The sequence below is a fragment of the Ambystoma mexicanum genome, chromosome 1q, assembly GCF_040938575.1.
Source record: "Ambystoma mexicanum isolate Mex_15411 chromosome 1q, UKY_AmexF1_1, whole genome shotgun sequence".
Classification (NCBI taxonomy): domain Eukaryota; kingdom Metazoa; phylum Chordata; class Amphibia; order Caudata; family Ambystomatidae; genus Ambystoma; species Ambystoma mexicanum.
This window is the reverse complement of record NC_090922.1, coordinates 697,919,978-697,939,219: the sequence shown is the minus strand read 5'-3', so window position 1 is coordinate 697,939,219 and position 19,242 is coordinate 697,919,978. Positions and strand designations below refer to the sequence as shown.

At 49.5% G+C, this 19,242-nt stretch overlaps 1 protein-coding gene across 2 annotated transcripts in view; it reads right to left on the bottom strand.

Annotated features, from left to right (window-relative positions):
- FIRRM (FIGNL1 interacting regulator of recombination and mitosis) overlaps nucleotides 1–19,242 on the bottom strand; it is a 1,502,596-nt gene that overhangs the window by 468,738 nt on the left and 1,014,616 nt on the right. For both annotated transcript variants that reach the window (XM_069641302.1, XM_069641303.1), the window contains exon 15: nucleotides 11,201–11,252. In XM_069641302.1, the coding sequence (XP_069497403.1) occupies nucleotides 11,201–11,252 (52 nt within the window). The remainder of the gene's footprint in view (nucleotides 1–11,200; nucleotides 11,253–19,242) is intronic.

Below are 19,242 nucleotides of genomic sequence, written 5' to 3'. Positions count from 1 at the left end.
TGCAAACAGATCTAGTCCAGGGATTCCGCAAAGGGTAAAGATCTCTATAAGGACATCCTGCAAAAAAGTTCCCACTCATGGGAGACCGAACCCTGCCTGCTCAGGGTGTCCACCAACATGTTCTCCTCCCCGGCTAGATAAATTGCAGACAAGGAGATTTGTCTTTGCAACGCCCAAAAACCAGTTTCATTGCCTCACTGCACATTGTGACCCCACGCCGCCTCTATTGTTGACATGGCCACTCTGTTGTCCGTCATGATCAGGATAGTCTTCCCCTGTATCAAGGCCAAAAAGGCCATCAGCGCCAAAATGATTGCCCTCAACTCCAGAAAGTTAATATGGGGGTTCACATCTGCTGGGACCGTAGACCATTTACTGAGTTTGTTCAGGTGCGCGCCCCAGTCTCTCAGTGAGGTATCCGTCACTACTGTCACATCGGCCCAGGGTTGCCAACACGGCTCTCCTTTCATCAAGTTATCCTTGCTGGACCACCACAGGAGGTCCTGTGTGATCCTGGTCAGGGCCTGCTGCAGGTGAGTCATGTTGCCCGAGAAACATGACCTATGGAATTGGAGGGCCCATTGAAGGGATATTCCCAGTCTGGCCTCTAGCAACAGGAAAATGCAGGATATGAGACCCACCTTAGAAAGTCCATGGTTGGTCGTGTTTGGGCGTTCTGGAATTTGTAGACCATATATATTGCTGGATGTTGGTAGCTCTGTCCACGGAAGGAAAATACTTCCCCTTTGCTGAATCCAGGACTGCTGCCATGAATTTGAGTGTTTGTGAAGATGTCAACTGGGAAATAAGTTGAGGGAGAAGCCCATCTTGTGCAGGAAGTTGCAGACATGGTGTAGATGATATTGGCTCTGCTCTTTCGAACGGGCACCGATGAGCCAGTCATCCAAGTATGGGAAGACATGAATCCCCTCCCTTCTCAAACTGGGAGCCACCACCGACAACAGATTGGCGAGAACCCTCAGGACGGGGGTGAGCCCAAATGGCAGTACCTTGAACTGGTGGTGTACACAGCCAATCACAAATCTAATGTACTTCCTGATTTGGTGCGACAGTTGCCCCTAAAGGACAGAAGTTACAGAGGAGGAATGACTGACCCCACCGCCCTCCTCTCCCAGTTATGGGAAATCATCTTTGTCTGAAGGCAGGTTGACTTCTTCCCCTTTGACTGAAAAACCCATAGTAGCAAAAGGGCCTCTCCCGTGCAGGAGTACTTGCCTGCGATTGCTGCAGACGAATTGCTGCACTCATTGATTTTACAGCCGCCTTGGAGGATTGCAGTTTCTTTATGCTGTCGTCCGCTTTTGCGCCAAAGAGGGTGTGGCCGTCAAAGGGCATGCCTACTAATTTTGCTTGCACATCAGGTGCAAAGTCTGACTCAGTCATGAGAAAAGTCTCAAAACTGAACTGGTTCCCATGAATCTTGCCAGACAATCAGAGGTGTCGGAGCACAAATGCAGAGCTTGGCACATCGCCTCCTTGCCACCAGTTAAGATGTTGAGGAATCCGTCTCCTTCTAGGATGAACAAGCTCCCCCCGAAGCAAAGATTTTCTTTGCGCAAGCATCCACCTTTTTGTCATCCCTATCGGAAGCCAAGGGTGGTTGGGCCCAAGACTTGGTTCCTGATTGGCAGCCAGGACCACCAAGCTCTCTGGGCTATAGTGTTAATTAATAAGTCTGGATCCAAAGATAAAGGCCTGTACTTCTTTGACGGATCACTCCATTAATGCTGGCTCCAAGCAGTGCTTCTGCCAAAGCTCCATATGGGGGTCTAACAGAGCTGCATGAAATGGTAAAAGTGGATCTTTCATCCCACCCTTGTCAGGAATATCCATTAGGTCACATACTGAGACCACCTTCGAAGGGTTCCATGTCATAAAATCACGGCAAAAATGGCTGTGATTACAAAATATGTTTTTTTGCGCCACAATCATGTAACGGATGTGGGGGACAACCCTGCAACCCCCAAACCCATTATACCATTTAAGGGGAATGGGGACACCCCCGCAAGCCCTAAATGGTATAATGGGGTACACCTCTACCGGTTCAAACCACAGCATTTTTGCCGGCGACATTTTTTCAGCAATTATATTACCTGATATGCTTCGAAGGGGGTCCACATCCTAGGGACTCTGAAACCTTACCTATGACGGTGTGCATGGGGGTCCTGCTGGTATAGGTCACTCTCAGTGGAGGTGTCCAGCCGACTTGTCCCTTGGAGACCTGAGGATGAGGTCTTGCAATATAAGGTATCCTCAGAGAATAGCTCCTTGGGTGGAGCAGTGAGCCTCATGGGCTCTAGTGCAAAAGATACCTCATCTTCCTCATTAGAATACATTTATTTTTCAAAGGACCACATGAAGTTTCTCCTCGACCTAGGTGTGGAACGTGGCACTGATAGGTCGTACTATAATGCTGATTGGCCCTTTGATGAAGGCACCGAGTCGTCTTCGAAAATGGTCTATATAGACGCAGCCGTCGATGAGGGGGCTTTAACAGGTCTAACGGACATCGCACTATGGTCTTTTAGTGTAGTCGACAAGTCCTTGGAAAAGTGCCTGCCAGCTTTACTTGGTGTGGTGGGCTCCAACCCTTTAACCTTCAACTCCGAAGAGGAGGATGATAGGACTGTCTTTTGAAAGACCTCCAGCATTTCTAGACTGAACCTTTCCCACTTCTCTCAAGAGCTGGATTCAGATTGGAACCATACCTTGTCTGGTGGGGAGTCCGAAGAGGAGTGCCACCATCTTATTTTCTTTTACTTCAAAGTAGATGAGTGATGGGAATTACTCCAGGAGTGAGACCTCTTATGCTTTATTGACTATTTTTTCCTAAAGTCGTTGGGTCGACTCAACTCCGTCTCCTCGAACAGATGCATCTTTGAGGGCGTGGTACTCTGGGATTTAGATGACGACCTTCAATTCTGAGCGCCTCTCCTCTAATGCCTTTGGCGTCATGGACTAGCATTACCATTACCCGCAATCAGCAGTCTCATGTTTGATGCAGAGACACCACAGTCATAGTTTAGGAGGATTGGTTAGCGACATTGTACCGTTGCAATCCTTATAGCGCTTAAAGCCTGAAGGCATTGACATTGTGTTGAATATGTAGGAGTTTAAATCAGAAAAACAAAGTTTTAGTGAGGTGTTCTGATCTTTGCGTGCAGCGCACGTAGAAAAAAGGAACTGAGGTCATGGGCCGCGGTGCTGGCTATTTACATCAGCACCAATGTCACATCCTGAACCCGAGGCCACGAGTATCAGGGGCTGTCAATGTCTAAGCTGCACAGTGACTTGTTGGATGAAAAAGTTTCTGAAATTGTGCTGCTGCTGCAGAATATATCTAAGATAAGGTATCCATGCGAGGACACAATCCATTAGAAAGGCTGGTATTGCAATATTAAGAAAAGTGTAGGATTTTGAATCTCTGACACCAAAGACTAATATCACCAACTTCTGCATCTTAAAGTCTTCCCACTGCTCTAAAGTAGAGGAGCAAGTGGGGAACGTCCTCCCTGGAGATAACATTGCTTCTGCTTAGGAGACAAATTCTCTAAAGAATCCTCTTCTACGTGCTTTCTGGGGGTACAGCTTTTTCTTCTTTGGACGATGAAGAAAAAGAATGTGATTTGCTCTTGGACGAGGGTTTCTTCATATGCTTTCTCGTTTTCTGTCTTACGCTCAACATCAGAAAGCCGGAGTTCAGCCAGTTCTTCAGTCCCTAGTTCGAATGTTTCCCTCTCAGTCTCCTGGGGACACTTAGCAGGTTTACCAAGCAGGGATTTTGAATGGGGATAGGATAATAGCTACACTTTCAGAGAGAACAGGCCAGTATAATGGGGCTTAAAGACTACTCGATTCAAGCTCTCTAATCAGGACTGTTGGATTACAGAAGCTTTGGCCTGTGGCACATCCTAGCATAAAGCTTTATTAAGGTGTGATCTCTGCCGAGTACTGGTTGATGAAAAGAGCACAGACTATGTATCTGTATTTGCTAGTTTTACATATGATATAAAGTTCACCATAAAACATCTTACTGGTGGCGTGGCTAGGCAGCACACGGTGAAGACGTGTCTGCTGTGAGATCCGCCGAAGGGCCCCCTTCTTGGCATTATTTAATCAGCCCCGCACACTTGCATGGCTTCCAAGCACACGAAATTGGAGAGAGAAACTTTGCAGGACCCTTTGGAGCATGGTTCCGAGGAGAAACTGAGTAAGGGCATGGGGGAACTCACCGCGACAAGGCAGAGCCCCCCCCCCCCGGCGACAACGGCTGTAACCAAGATGGCGACATGTGCCATTTCGCCATGCGGCCGAGGGAGATTCCGGTGCCCGGAGCTGTGATCCTCCGCGTTGCGACGGGGAAACCTTGTGAGCCCCCCCTGCCCCTTAACGAGTGGAGTGCCTGTGACGCAGCCCGGACCTGAGCCGCTGCTAGGCTCCATTACCCCTGGGGAATTGAGGCAGCCGCCAGCCTGCACGCCTGACGGACAAGAGAGACTCCTTGCCCTCCGACCATCGGAGAACGTGCGGAGTGAACCTTACATTGGTGCGGGAAGACGGATGAGGTGGGCGACCACAGTCGAGGAAGCGACCCGAGAACCCTGGAGCCTGCTGGTGCTGGGAGCCGCGACGGCGCTCCGAGCTTCGCCTTAGAATCAGAGAAACAGTGGAACTAACGATTGCCTTGCTGCGGCAGGAGTTTCTGCCCTTCGGCACCTGCGAGGGGGACGCTGGAGTTGCGCTGCTGTGACCCGGGGGAGTGACGACTCTGTTCCTGGACCCGAGGTGAGTCCCCGACCCACTGAGAGGTAGACGGAAACCCGGCCCCTGTATCCGGAGAAGGAAGGGGGCTTGAAAATCCGGCGCTGGGCTGCTACTCTCCACGGGTCCCGCTGTGCTTTCTGGGTTCCGCTGCAGCGGTTGTGTGTCCCCCCCCTCCTCGCCGCGAATCCCAGCGCTGGCTCCTCATTGAACATTTAATGCCAGGTGCTCCCCCCAGACAACACTGTAAAGTCTCACCGACTTTAAGAGCTCCTCTGCAACGTGCTATTCAGAACTACGAGATTCGACTCCCCAGCGATGCCCAAGACGGGTTCTAAAAAGAGAGATCAAGTACACGACATAAAAGCTCTCCTGACATCCCAGGCAGCTCCTAAACCCCAGAGGCACACAATATCAGTAGACATTCACCCGGCTCCTATCAAAGACCCTATAGCAGACATGGCCCTCTCCAGGTCAGACTTGGAAAACATGTTGAGAACGCTTAAGCAGAAAATCACAAGACATCAAGGCAGAGATAGCTACCTCTAAGGACACACTGGCCAAGTCTTTAGCGGAACTCACCTCCCATTTAAATGGTATTGAGACCAGAGTGAATGACCTAGAGGACACTACCTGCGAATTGACACACGACACAGAGGTGCTCTCGGAACGCGTCCGAGTGATTGAGGACCATCTCGAGGAGATCTGGGCTAAGCAGGCGGACTTCGAAAATAGATCTTGGTGCAATAATGTGCGTATTCGAGGTATTCCCTGCCAAATTACCGATCAGGAATTGTCAGACTATGTTAGCGACTTGTTCCGAGGCCTTCTGGGTCTAGCCCCCTCTACTGTCCTGCTACTGGACAGAACCCACAGAGTGTATTCTTCTATACAGCAGAGAAGAAATCTTCTCCCGGACGTCCTGACCAGAGTTCACTACTTTCGCCAAAAAGAAGAGATCATGTTGGCGGCCAGGAAAACAGAACCTGTTCAGTTTCGAGGGGTGTCAATTCGCCTATTTCAGGATTTTTCCTCATAAACTCTAGCCTGCCGTCGCCGCCTACAAAAAGTCACCATATGGCTCCAGTCACAGAAAGTCTGTTCCGCTGGGGGTTCCCCTGTAAACTACTCTTTGACTTCCGCAACCAACATTATGCGATCTCTACAGAGCTGGAGGCGAGGGAACTGATGGAGACTGATGAGACACTTGCGCTGTATCTGGAGGCTCCTCCAAATGAAGATTACAGCCTCCACCCTGCCGCACCGGACAGAAGAAGGAAGCCTATGGGATGGAGACGAGTCGGTGGTCCCACCTCGCACAACGACCGAACTATGATTGAAGGTCAGTCTCGCCTGGCCCCGAGCCGTCCGGGAAGCCGCTCTAACTCGCCTAGCTCCCTGCGGTCGGACGAAGTCCCTGCCTGAAGGCGAATGGAACAGATTTCGAAACAAGAGCACATTCTTAGCTTTACTGAAGAGAACATGGAAGCAGAGTTGTAATTCAACTGATTGCGACAGCCCAGCCTGGAGTGGTTTGGAGTCATGGCAGACTTAAGAAATATTGATGACCCTGCTTTTGCGAGATAGACCTGAGGGCCATGCGGCCTGGTGCGGGTCCCCTGATTGAACTTGAGACTCCGGATAATCGTAAGATAGATCACTTTTGAGGGGGGTTTTACGCAATGTGCGGGACTGCATGTGGTTCTCAAAGTGGGGGCACCTAAATTGGAAAGCGCCCGAATTTGTTGAGGTTAACTGTAGTTTCAATGGAAGTTGAGATTAGTGAAAACTGCTTGCGACTTCTGGTTACCATAGTTCGAGAGGTTGTAGCGTATTGTTCAACGGTGCAACCTGTTTTCTCACTTGTTCTTTTCTCTAATTTGATTGTCTTTCAAAATGATTTCTATTTTTTTTTTTTTCTACTTTGGTACACTATGTTGGGGTCTGCCTCGGACAGGCTATCAGCGGCGAAGTAATTCTCATAAGGTCGGTTTTAAACCTGCAATATTGGCAGAGTACCTTGATGACTGGGTCAATTGGGAGGAATTGAATGTCTCACTGACAATTACCTTCTGGACTTCTCAGACCCGGGCTGGGAGGGGCCTGAGGGAAGGATGGTGTGTAATAGCAACCTATGTCAAATATGTATACTACACGAGGGAATACTGAGATCATGACACCGAATATAGTCTGTTTGACCCTCAATGCCTAGGGCCTCAATTCCCCGATTAAGAGAAAGGCGTTATTTCACCGACTGGCAACATACGACCCTACAGTAATATTCTTACAAGAAACCCACTTGTTGCCGGCGGATGAATTTCGTCTGAACGATAGACTCTACCCGACCAAACTCTGCGCCTCTTCGGGGACGAAGAAATGTGGTGTGGCCATTCTCATTCGAAAGGGGACCCCGTGACAATTCATAACACTTGGTTGGACAGAGGGGGTAGATATGTTCTAGCGATAGCCACACTATATGGAAGGAGGATGACCCTATTGTCATTGTATGCGCCAAATGTCAACCAACACCAGTTTTTTGCTGCCATATCGGGAATGCTGAGTGAACATGCTGAGGGTGACCTCATAATTGGGGGAGATTTCAACGCAGTGGTTAACCCTTTGGAGGACAAGTCTCCCCTTCCAACCCCGACAGACAAGAAGAATTTTGTGGCCTTGACCTCTCTTCTTAGAGAACATTCCCTGATTGAGGGATGGCGATTTTTCCACCAGGGTGAGCGGGATTATACTTTCTTCTCTCCTGTACACAGAGGGTTTTCTAGGCTGGACATGTTTCTCCTTTCGGACACCCTGATCCCCCATGTCACAGAAGTAGAGATCCTCCCAAAAGCTTTATCCGATCATGCCCCAGTAGTGATCTCCATGTCTCCACCTAATGCGTCTCCAGTACCTCCTCGAACTTGGCGACTGAATGAATTGGTGTTACTAGATCCTCAGGCCCGCTCCCGCATTGCTGAATGTATAGATCAATACTTTACAGACAATGATACGGGGGAACTGGAATATGCGATAGTATGGAATGCGGCGAAAGCGGTTATTAGAGGTCAGGTTATAACTCAAACAATTGAACGTAATAGAATCCATAGACAGACCAAGACACATCTGGAGACGCAACTTCGCAAGGCGGAAGTGACACATAGAAGGAAGCCTTCTAGACAGGCACTTAGAGAGGTCCGCATGGCACAGAAAGCTCTCGAGGCCCACCATATGAGCCCAGCAGCCCTGGGTATAATGCGTACAAAACAATACTACTATTCCAAAGGGAACAAGGCGAATCGATTGTTGGTGGCCAAACTTAAACAGCAAGCTAGGCGTAACCATATAGACTCTTTAAAAGAAGCAGAGGGGAGGCGGATCTTCACTGAATCAGGGAAACTTCGAATTGTGGAGGAATTCTTTAGAAACCACGCTGCTGCCCATGTGACAGACTCACAGTTAGCCAGGGAATTTATTCAGCAGGCTTATCTCCCACAGGTATCTAGAGAGTTTCGGGATTGTCTGGAGGCCCCAATAACCTTGGAAGAGACAGACCGGGCCATTCGCTCCCTCCCAGTAGGTAAGGCCCCAGGGCCGGATGGTTTTACTAATACGTTTTATAAAACCTTTCGAGAGGAATTGACCCCTCATCTGACGAAACTCTTCAACTCAGTATGGAGAGTGGGGGTGGTCACAGCATCCATGGCAGAATCAGCTAAGACACTAGTATTGAAACCGGGGAGGGACCCTACAGATTGTGCCTCCTATAAGGCCTATTGCATTATTAAACACGGATATCAAATTGTTGGGGAAAATAATAGCGAATCGTCTAGACCCGGTACTGATAAATAATGACCAGACAGGCTTTATACGTAGTCGATCCACCTATGATAATATACGCCGGGCCTTCAACCTAATTGCCCTCGCCTCGAAGATCCCGGGTGAAGTGTCTATCCTGTCCCTGGACGCCCACAGGGCTTTCGATAGTATGTCTTGGGGGTACCTGGAATTAGTATTAAAAGGGTTTGGATTTGGCCCGGAATTCTCCAGACTAATATTCTCAAATTTTCAAATTCCCTCAACTAAAATTAAAGTTAACAAGAATTGGACCCCCCTAATTAAATCAGCCAAGGGTACAAGACAGGGCTGTCCTCGGTCCCCACTGATATTTGCCTTAGCAATGGAGCCTTTTGCTCAGCATATTAGACTACATCCAGGCATTTGAAGTAGGGGGGCAATCCCACAAAATTGCATTACACGCAGATGACTTACTTTGGTTCTTACGAGACGCCCCCCGCACACTTCTGCCCCTTCTAGGTCTTTTAAACCACTTCCTCATGATATCTGGCTTCAGGATAAATCCAGCTAAATCGGTGGGTATGCCTCTGTCAGATGACTTGGGCAGACTAGAAGATCTGCGCGCACTAACGAATTTCCCCTGGTCCCCAGCGAAGATTCCATTCCTGGGAGTAAAACTGACCCCAACATACGCGGGCCTCTACAGGGCGAACATTCCCCCTTTAAATAAAGAGTTGAAGGAATGGTTGCGACGGTGGGCCTCCCAGGAAATCTCGTGGCTAGGCCGTATTAATGCGATTAAAATGACCCTTCTCCCGAAGCTGTTGTACGCCTTTCACTCCTTGCCAATAGCCAAAAGGAGATCTACCAGTTTATCTGGAGGAGGAAGAAGCCACGTATTCCCGGCAAACTCTTGACAAGGGGAAAATTATTAGGAGGACTAGGCCTTCCCTCAATACCGGGCTATTACAGGGCTGCGCAGGTAGCGGTAATGCTTTCCTGGAAAGACTCCCCAGACCCTCCCAAATGGCTAGGGATAGAACAAGCGGCTGCTGCGCTACCTTTGGCGCATCTCCCGTTCCTTCAGAAAGGAGCGCGCAATTTCAGGACTGGAATACTACCAACCACCTTGTCCACTCTGGTGAGCTGGGATAAGGCGCAATCGCAGAGGGGCATCCCTTCAGGACTAGGGCCACTGTCCCCTTTCACACAAAACCCGGCTTTCTCCCCAGGCCTTGCACCCGCAGCGTACTGAGTCTGGTCCCGAAACAAACCTCTGTGCCTAAGAGACCTATACGCAGATCAGGAACCATTGACTTTTCAGACATGTAAAGAAAAGTTTGGTCTCCCAGAGACGGAACGCTTCCGATACATACAATTGTGTCACTGGCTCACTAATAGAGACACCCGCCGAGCAGCCCAAAGAACCCCCCTGGGCATAGAGTTGAAAATCCTTGAAGGCCACCAATCCCATAAGATTTCACTATGTTATAAACTCCTAGAAAAAGCCCCCACAGAGGAGAAGCTCCCATATATGAAAGCTTGGGAGAGAGAGCTTGGTCTGGAGATCTCGGAGGAGTCTTGGCAGCGTATCTGGCACCGTACCCAAACCAGCTCTCGTTGTACCCTAATAAAAGAAAACGCTATCAAAATCTGCTTTAGATGGTACTTCCTCCCCCCCCCCTAGCAGGCTTCACTCCATTAATCCAGAATACCTGGACACATGCTGGCACGGATGTGGCGAGCGAGGGGACATGGCCCATATGTGGTGGCATTGCCGGATTATTCAGTCATATTGGTTGGAGGTGAGGTCTAGAATCAAGGAAATCACGGGTTCCCTGCTACCCATGGACCCTAGGGTGTTCTTGCTCAGAGATGTCCCAGAAGATGGGTCCTTCCCTATGTCAGGGCATAAAGCAAGCCTAATCTCCCACTTATTAGTAGCGGCCTGCGTTACTAGGGCTAGATTTTGGAAAACGATAGAAGGCCCACATCTAGCATATTGGTGGTTGAAATTATGGGAATTGCTAGGTCTAGAAAAACTTTCAGCGGTAATGGAAGGGAAACTCCCGAGATCCCGGAAAATTTGGCACCCCTTTCTAGACTTTGTCAAGGAACATATGTACTTTCGACCTCAACTCTTAAAGCACTTCATGAATTCTTGAATTATCCATGGTCTCACTAACTTGCATTTGCACACTTCGAATTGAGAAGGCACAGCAGTGGTAACTATGTTTATGAAATTTTGATATCCTCTACTCCTCAATGAACTGATGGTTTACTCTGGTTAAAAGAGAGATGATTGTCCCAATGAACTCAACTTAGTGTATTAACTCCCCCCCTCCTTTTTTTTTCCCTTCTTCGTTCCCCCTTCCCAGCTTCTTCTTATTACACCAAAAGAATGAACTGAGGAAGTAATGCGTTGTACACATTATTATTCATCGCTAACATCTATGTTGAGCATGTGATATGTGGAAGAATTGTTGAGATGCAAATGTTTTCCGAGTTGTACAAAAGGAAATTCTGGAGTCTTAATTGTTCTATTGTTTTTTTTTTTTATATACTGAAAATCAATAAAAATATCTAAACAAAAAAAAAACATCTTACTGAAAATAAAACTACTTACCAACTGGGCTAACAGAAGAGCATGATGAGCACAGAGTTCGGCTGTACCATACCTAGAAAGAAGTGACAATATTCAGGATTTACAAGACACTGTCTTCTAACAAGCCAAAAAAGCAAATGGCAAGTAGAAGATGCATGCATGAAACACGTTCACTGACCAAAACAGTAAATATTACAGTTTATGTTGTCACAAAACTGTTTATATCATACTGATCTATAGAGCACATTTCAAATCACGCAATACTATAAATGTGGCTATGCACAGCATCTTCCACTCTAAATCAGACCAAGAAATTAATTAATGAAGACACAGATGTTCCCGTTTATGAGAAAGGGTTTGGATTGCAATGCATGTTAAGCATTTGCAGCACTAGTCAGCACAAAAAACCTGCAACAATGCCACAGAAATTTTATGGAGCTGGGACCATTATCGATAAGAGTCTTTATCATATTAAATACATATCTGACATCTCTTCTCTCAACTCAAGGGTGCCATCATATTTAATTTGCCATACATACATACATGGGTAGTTATTTATTTAGCACTGGGAATCTGTAAAAATCCATGTCTAATTCTTCTGGTTTCAATTATATACAGTTCAGAATATAACATGGAAGAGAGATCAACCGCACATCACACCAGGCAACTAAGTGCTGCTGGCATGCACAATTGTCACAATATCCATGCCATCATATCAGCACTGCACAGCAGCATGAATTAAGCATGTAATACACATAATACATCCCTTCAAAAACAAACAAAAAAAGTAGCAAAATCCCCTAAAAGTGCCAAAAGTATCGGAACTAAACACACACACACACACAAAAATTCACTTTGCCCATACCACAGTGCAGAATCACAGACCACAACTACAGGGAGGAAACAACCAACACTATTCCACCTCTGCAACACACAAAAATCAGCAACCCAGCACACTGTAAACATCCACACTAAGAAGAAGCACAACCAGCATACAGACAAACAAATCTTTCATAAACATCATAACTTTTACGTTCTTGGGAACATCAGCAATCCAACTATTTGGAAATGGAGGGTTCCCTGAAGGCCTCTCAGTCTGGCTTTCCTGTGCAGTGGAAACATAAGAAAGAAACATAGAACCAACTAGCCTTTTAATGTGGGAAAAACTATTTAACCTGAGGGATAGGGGAAGGTCAGCCCATTGAATTTAAGCAGAATTTGAAATCTGGGACTATGATTTTTGGAACCCCCATATAGAGAAAGCTATGGGAATCCGTTCCCAGTTTTATATCAAAGGAATACATTAAATCAATATGAAAAGTGAAATCCAGTGCTCCTGGCCAAAATTTAAAAAAATTATAAGTTACTCACCGTAGTGACTAACGTTCTCCTAGTCCTTAGTCCCATTTCCTCCATAATGAATGGGCGTCCCTTCCAAGGGACGGGAGAGACAACCTTTTTCACCAGAAGAAACCTTCTTCCCCTTTAAATTTAAAGGCGCGCAGGCGTGCGGCCCTGGGAGCATGCGCTGCCCTGACTCCGGCACCACACCTCAGTCCCCATAGACGCGTCGACAATAGATTAACATTGCCTAATGACACCAGTATTATTAGGGGGGAGGATGGTGGGATGTATGGAGGAAAGGGGACTAAGGACTAAGAGCATGTTAGTCAATACGGTGAGTAATTTATAATTACTCTTACGTCCCGTTCCCTTTCCTCCATACTGCATGGGCAATTACAAATGAATGTAGCCCCAGGGTGGAGAGGAGAATCTCCTTAAGCAAATAAGTTCCTGAGAACCGCCTGTCCGAAAGCCGCATCAGACCTAGAGCCGGCATCGAAACAGTAATGATTGCAGAAAGCAGAGGGAGAGGTCCATGTGGCCACCCTGCTTATGACTTGCCAAGGGACATGGTGCTGGAATGCGATGGTCGCTGCCTTGACCCTGATTGCGTGGGCGTGCATATTTGCCGGAAGAGGTTTGTGCTGACCCTCGTATGCCTCTTTGATGGCCAAGACCATTCAGCGGGATATGGAGGTCTTGGAGGCCTGATGGCCTGGTCTTGTACCTCCAAAAGTGACAAATAGGGCGTCTGACCTGCGGAAGCCTTTGGTCCTGTCCAGGTAGAATTTCAGGGCACGCCTGACATCCAGGCAGTGCAGAACTCTGTGCCTCATCCCTAGGATCGGCAAAAAACGTAGGAAGGACTATTTCCTCGTTTAAATGGAACGCAGATGGCACCTTAGGCAGAAATGCTGGGTGCGTCCGCAGGACTACTTTGTCCCTGTGAAAGGTAGTATATGGTTCTGAGGAGACGAGCACCTGGATTTCGCTAACTCTGCGAGCCGAGGTGAGGCAGACTAGTAAGTCCGTCTTAATGGTGACCAGTCTGATGTCCACAGACGCCATTGGCTCAAATGGTTTGTGCACCAGGGCACCCAAGACTATGTTCAGATCCCACACGGGGTGTGGCCTCTTGATGGGTGGGTAGAGTCTTGCGAGCCCCGTCAAATGTTTCTTGACAATTGAATTAGAGGAGAAGACCCCTCCTCCGAGTTCCTGTACGCCCCGATGGCTGTGAGATAAGTGTGTCAGGTGTCCACCTGCACACCTGAGTGGGCGAGGTGCGCCGAGAAGGAGAGGACGACGTCCAGGGTACATGCCAGGGGGTTGAGTTCCCTGGAGACTGCCCAGTGGCAGAACCGGGTCCATTTACTTTTATATTGGGCCCTGGTAGCCTTGCTCCTGTGCCATGTATGATCTCCAGATTAGCCTGGGAGAGATTGAGGTGCCTTAGCGTCACCTGTTCAGGAACCACGCTGTGAGGGCTAGCTTCTGTGGCGCAGGGTGGGCGACCCTGCCACCCTGCTGCGCCAGAAGATGTACTGGGCCTGCTGGAAGGTGAATCTGTGGCATCTCAGAGAGGCTATGCAGCTCCGAGAACCATGGCCTGGCTGTCCACCATGGAGCTATTAGAATGATGTTGAGCTGGCAAGACTCCCTGATCTTGCAAATCACTCTGTGAATCAGCGGAGTGGGCGCGTAGGCGTATGCTGTCATGCCGTTCCACTGAATCCGAAATGCGTTGCCCAGGGAGCCGGGAACCTGTCCCTGCCAGGAGGTGAACTGAGGGCACTTCTTGTTCTGACAGGTGGCAAAGAGGTCCACCTGGGGAAGACCCCATCTGCTGAAGATCTCCTGAGTAACAAGGTTGTTTAGCTGCCACTCGTAGTTGTCCGCTCCCAACCTGCTGAGCCTGTCCGCCTCCAGGTTGGATTCCCCAGAAAGGTGGACTGCTGTGAGATAAATGTCGTTTTCCAGGGCCCACTCCCATACGCTAATTGCCAGTCTGCACAGTGGAGGGGATCTGGTGCCTCCCTGCTTGTTGACATAGTACATGCTGGTCGACTTGTCTGTCTGAGGACAACTTTGCCCCTGATAAGTGGGAGGAATGCTCTGAGCGCTAGCCAGATGGCGTTCAGGTCCAACCAATTGATGTGGTACTCCTGCTTTTGATGGGTCCAGGTGCCGTGGACCGAGAGATCGTCCAGGGTGGCTCCCCATCACCCGAGAGAGGAGTCCGTGGTGATTGTGACCGGCGGGGTGGGATGCCGGAAGGGCTTGCCCGCCCGTAGGTTGCAGTCCCTGGACCACCATGTGAGGTCCGGGTTGAGAGATGGAGGAACTTTGATCATCTTGGATTGAGAGCCCCGCTCCTGGTTCCATGATGCGTGAAGTGCAGCTGTATCCTCCTCATCCTGAGTCTCGTGCAGGGGACGGCTAATATGACTGCTGCCAAGAGACCCAGGAGGTGCTGGCACCACCAGGCCGAGGTAACCTCTCTGCTGAGGAAGTGAGTAGTGGTCCTCTTGATGGCTGTGATCTTGTCCTCCGACGTAAACACCTTCTCGAAGCACGTGTTCCAGATGAGGCCCAAGAATGTCAGTCTGCGTGGGTTGCAGCTGCGACTTCTTGAGATTGAGCAAAAAGCCCAGATCGTGCAGTGTGTTCATAAGAGCCTGGGAAGTGCAGTGAACTGCTTCCGGTGATGTAGCCCTGACGAGCCAGTCGTCGGGGAATGGGTAGAAGGGGAGGCCCTGAGGAGGGCAGAGACAGTATTCATGACTCTGGTAAAGACCCTGGGGGCCGAGTTGCGGCCAAAAGGAAGGACCTTGTATTGGAAATGGTAGCCCATGATCCTGAACCATAGGAAAGAACGATGGGGCTGCCATATTGGGAAGTGTTGGTACGCGTCCTTCAGATCCAGGGAGCACATCCAGTCTCCCCTGCACAATGTCTCTGCTATAAAAACTGGCGTAACCATCTTGAATTTTTGTAGAGGTAAGGAGAGGTTGAGAGTGAAAAGGTCCAGCACAACTCTCAGGCCCACCTGTTTTTTTTTCTGAATGGCGAAAATCCTGGAGTAAAAGCCCAAGTCTCGCTCAGAGGCTGGGACTTCCTCCACGGCCTGGCTCTCTACGAGAGATCGGATCTCCGCCAGAAAAGTTGCTGTCCCAACTTGAGGGAGTGGAGGGGAGGAGGGAGGAGAGGCTGGGATGGGTAGGCGGTACCCCATGGATACTACAGAGAGGAACCAGAGGTCCGCGAAATTCTGGCGCCAGAAATGTGCATGGAGAGCAACCCTGCCCCCCACTGCACACAGAGGAGTGTGTCATGCCTTCTTTCCCTCAGAGGCTGTTGCGAAGGAGGGGGACTGGAAAAAGCTCTTACTACCCCCGCCCTCTCCTGCACCTCCTTTTTGTTGCTTGCGCCGATGTGGAGCCAGCGAGCGATCCAGCTGCCTGGACCTCCGTTCTTGGAAGCCGCGGAACCCTTCGTATGTACGCCCCTTGTCGGAGCGCTGCTGTGACTGGGTGTACGATTTGGGCGTGGTCTTTGTCAGGATGAATAAAGACTTGGCCGTTTGTGAGCTGTTTTTCTTTTTGTCCAGCTCCTCGTCCGTGGTGGAGTGGAAGAGGTCACCCCTCGAACGGCAGGTCTAATATGCGTTCCTAGACATCCGGGTTAAATTTAGTTGCACAGAGCCAGGCTGTTCTTCTCATGTCCGTGGTGATGCAGATGGCCCGGCCAGAAGTGTCAATGTGGGCCACAGTGAACTACATGATGTCCTGTGACACCAGCTTGGCCTCAGCCAGTCCCGGCTTGAAACGTGATTGGCTCTGCTTAGGAAGTTCTGGGAGGAAATCCACAATTTCCCACCACAACCTCTGGTTAGCAGTCGCCAGCATGGCTTTGGTGTTGGCCTGACGAAGATGCAAGGACACGTTGGAATAGAGTTTCTTCCCGTACGCCTCCAAGATCATCTCCTCCTTGCCTAGCAGCGCCGCAGAGGAAGAGGCTGCAGACGACGGAGGCTTGGACGATAGTGATGCTGCAGCGATCACTGAGGAATGTGGCTGCGGATGGGCCAATAGCAAGAGTCTATCCCCCTCCATCTGCCTGTACTTGGCGTCCAGGCATCGATTGACCGGCTGGGACAAAGTGGGGCTTGAGCCAACCCTTCTTGGCCAGGGCGACTACATCAGTCTGCAATGGAAGTCCTGTTTTAGCAGAGGGGCATTGCGTGAGGACTTCTGCGAGTACCCCCTCTGCTGGTTGCTTGACTTCCGGTTGAGGAAGGCCCAGGTACTCAGCCAGCCCTGCAAGACGGTCATGGAAGGCCTTGGCTGATGATGGCGTGTCGGGGTCCTCCTCCTCGTCCGTGTCCACCTGGGGGTCAGCAGGATCCTGCTCCGGTGGAGGAGTGGCAGCAGCCAGAGACTGGGGTATTGGGACCAGATCCGGAGGCTGTGGCGGAAGCTGGTACAGAACCAACTGAGGAATCGTTGGGGGGCCGGAGCAGGTGGTAAAGGATGCGACGGGGCCGGAGGCAGCTGTGCCGGAGCCGGAGGTGCCGGCGGAGGAGCCTGAGGTGCTGAAAGCATCGGAGGGAGGACCTCCCTGATGGCGTCCCTGAGTATCACCTCCATCCGAGGGGACTTCGTGAGTCCGAGGAGCCTCTCAAAGAACCTGTACTCACAGGCTGGAGGTGTGGTAGGGGATATAGACGGAGTAGCAGGTGGCTGCCTTGAGGCGCTGCATACTCTGCCCATATGGGTGTAGATCATGAGGCCTACCCTGTCTGTTCTTCAGGCTGAGGCCTGGTAGGCATAACACCCTCGGCCTGGGGCCGGTAGAGCTGCGTTTAGACGCCCCCTCTGACATATTGCCGGTAGTAGGGTGTGACCCCCTCAGACATATTGCTGGTAAAAGGGCGTAGCCCCTCGGGTGAAGACCCAGTACAAGAACCTTCCAGTCCCTCAACACTGTCACCGGGAGGATCCGAGGATCCCTCGGCCCATAGGCCAGTAGCCGGGGAGGCCTTGTGCACGTGCTGGTAGTAGAACCTGGCAGACCCTCCTGCGCGGGCAAGTCTTGGGAAGGAGTCTCCCTTGCGGGGTGTGCTGGAGAACAGAGGCCTTATCTTGGGCCTGGACTGATGTTCGACAAAGTCCTTCAGGTCCTCTGGGGCGATTTCTGGAAGAGCTCCCTCCACCTGGCTAGCCTGTTCTTCAGAGACCTAGATGACAGGGCGTTGCATGCTGTACAAGCTTGCCAGCCGTGGTCTGGGCCAAGGCAACGTAGGCATAGGGCGTGGGGGTCTGAAGTTAGGAAGAGCCTATTGCAGGATGGAGACCTGCTGAACCCTGTAGAAGTCCACATGCGCCGGGGAGGAGCGTGACACCTGAGGACCGAGTACCTGAATGATAAAAAGACAAAAAAAGACAAAGTAATATCTGCACGTGGAATTACATGGCCGAAGCCAAACCCAGGCGCGCTGGTGAATTCGGCCCGTTTCATCTACGCGGAAAAGGGGACTGGGCTGGGGCAACAGAGGGTGGAGTCAGGGCAGCGCATGCTCCCAGGGCCACACCCCAGCGTGCCTCTAAATTTAAAGCAAAAGAAGGTTTTTTCTGGTGAAAAAGGTTCCGTCTCCCGTCCCTTCGAAGGGACGCCCATGCAGTATGGAGGAAAGAGGATGGTGTCAAGGAGTTCCCCCCCCCCTTCTCACCCAAGTTCGATCTTTGCTGCATTTCTTGATCGATGCCTTCTTGCGGACGGATCGAGTCTTGAATAAGGCTGCACGAGTCTCTTCGACTCCAGCGTGCGTTCAAAGTTCTGGGATGCAAAGATCAGGAATCCGGGAAATTTACAGAGTGCGCTACTAGGAATGGGTTGGCTGGAAAGAAGCAAGGAAAACAATACCGCGAGCTACGGAGCACACTTCTGGTCGCTACTTGGCAATAGCATTGAGACGAGCGGGGCCGCGGGAGGCGTGGTCTATTAATAGAACACGCTACGTCCAAGGTGTAGAGCGAGGAAGGTGTTTCACAGAGGACGGCCATGTTGGGAGTACAAGGGAGTGTAAGCCCGGTTGAGACAAGGACCAGGAAGTCCAAAAGAGGCGTGTTCTGTAGTTCATGACAGATGGGATGTAAGAGTACAGGACTTGATTGATATTTTGTGGAGCATTTCCAATATTGCGGTCCTGCTGCAATGGACTAAACGAGACTGCTATCCACCAAAGACTCAACCTTGAAATCAATAATGTACCAAAACCAATTAGGCAGGGTATGCAGGACCCCAAAATCAGTATGATTTAAACAATCAGTGATTGAAAATAAATAACATTATTTGAAATTATTTAAGGCTAGGTTATTAGTGACAAACACATTTATTGTAATCTTATATTCCATGTGTCAAAGATCAATTAGTAAAAATCCTATATTCTATACATCTTCATATGCAAACAAAGTAATTGGGGCATGGCAAAACTCAATATTATTTACAAATCAGTCACATTTGCATGCAAGTCAAAATAAAATCCTGTGGATTACATTTTCTGGTGTACTATATTTATAAATCAGTATGAAGTTATTTTTAAAAAAAAGTCACATTCATGTATCACCCTGCATTATTGTCAATGAATTCCTATTCCTGACATTGAACCAAAAGAACTGGTCGCCAGGAAAAGATGGGAAAAAGAAATGGAAAAGCAA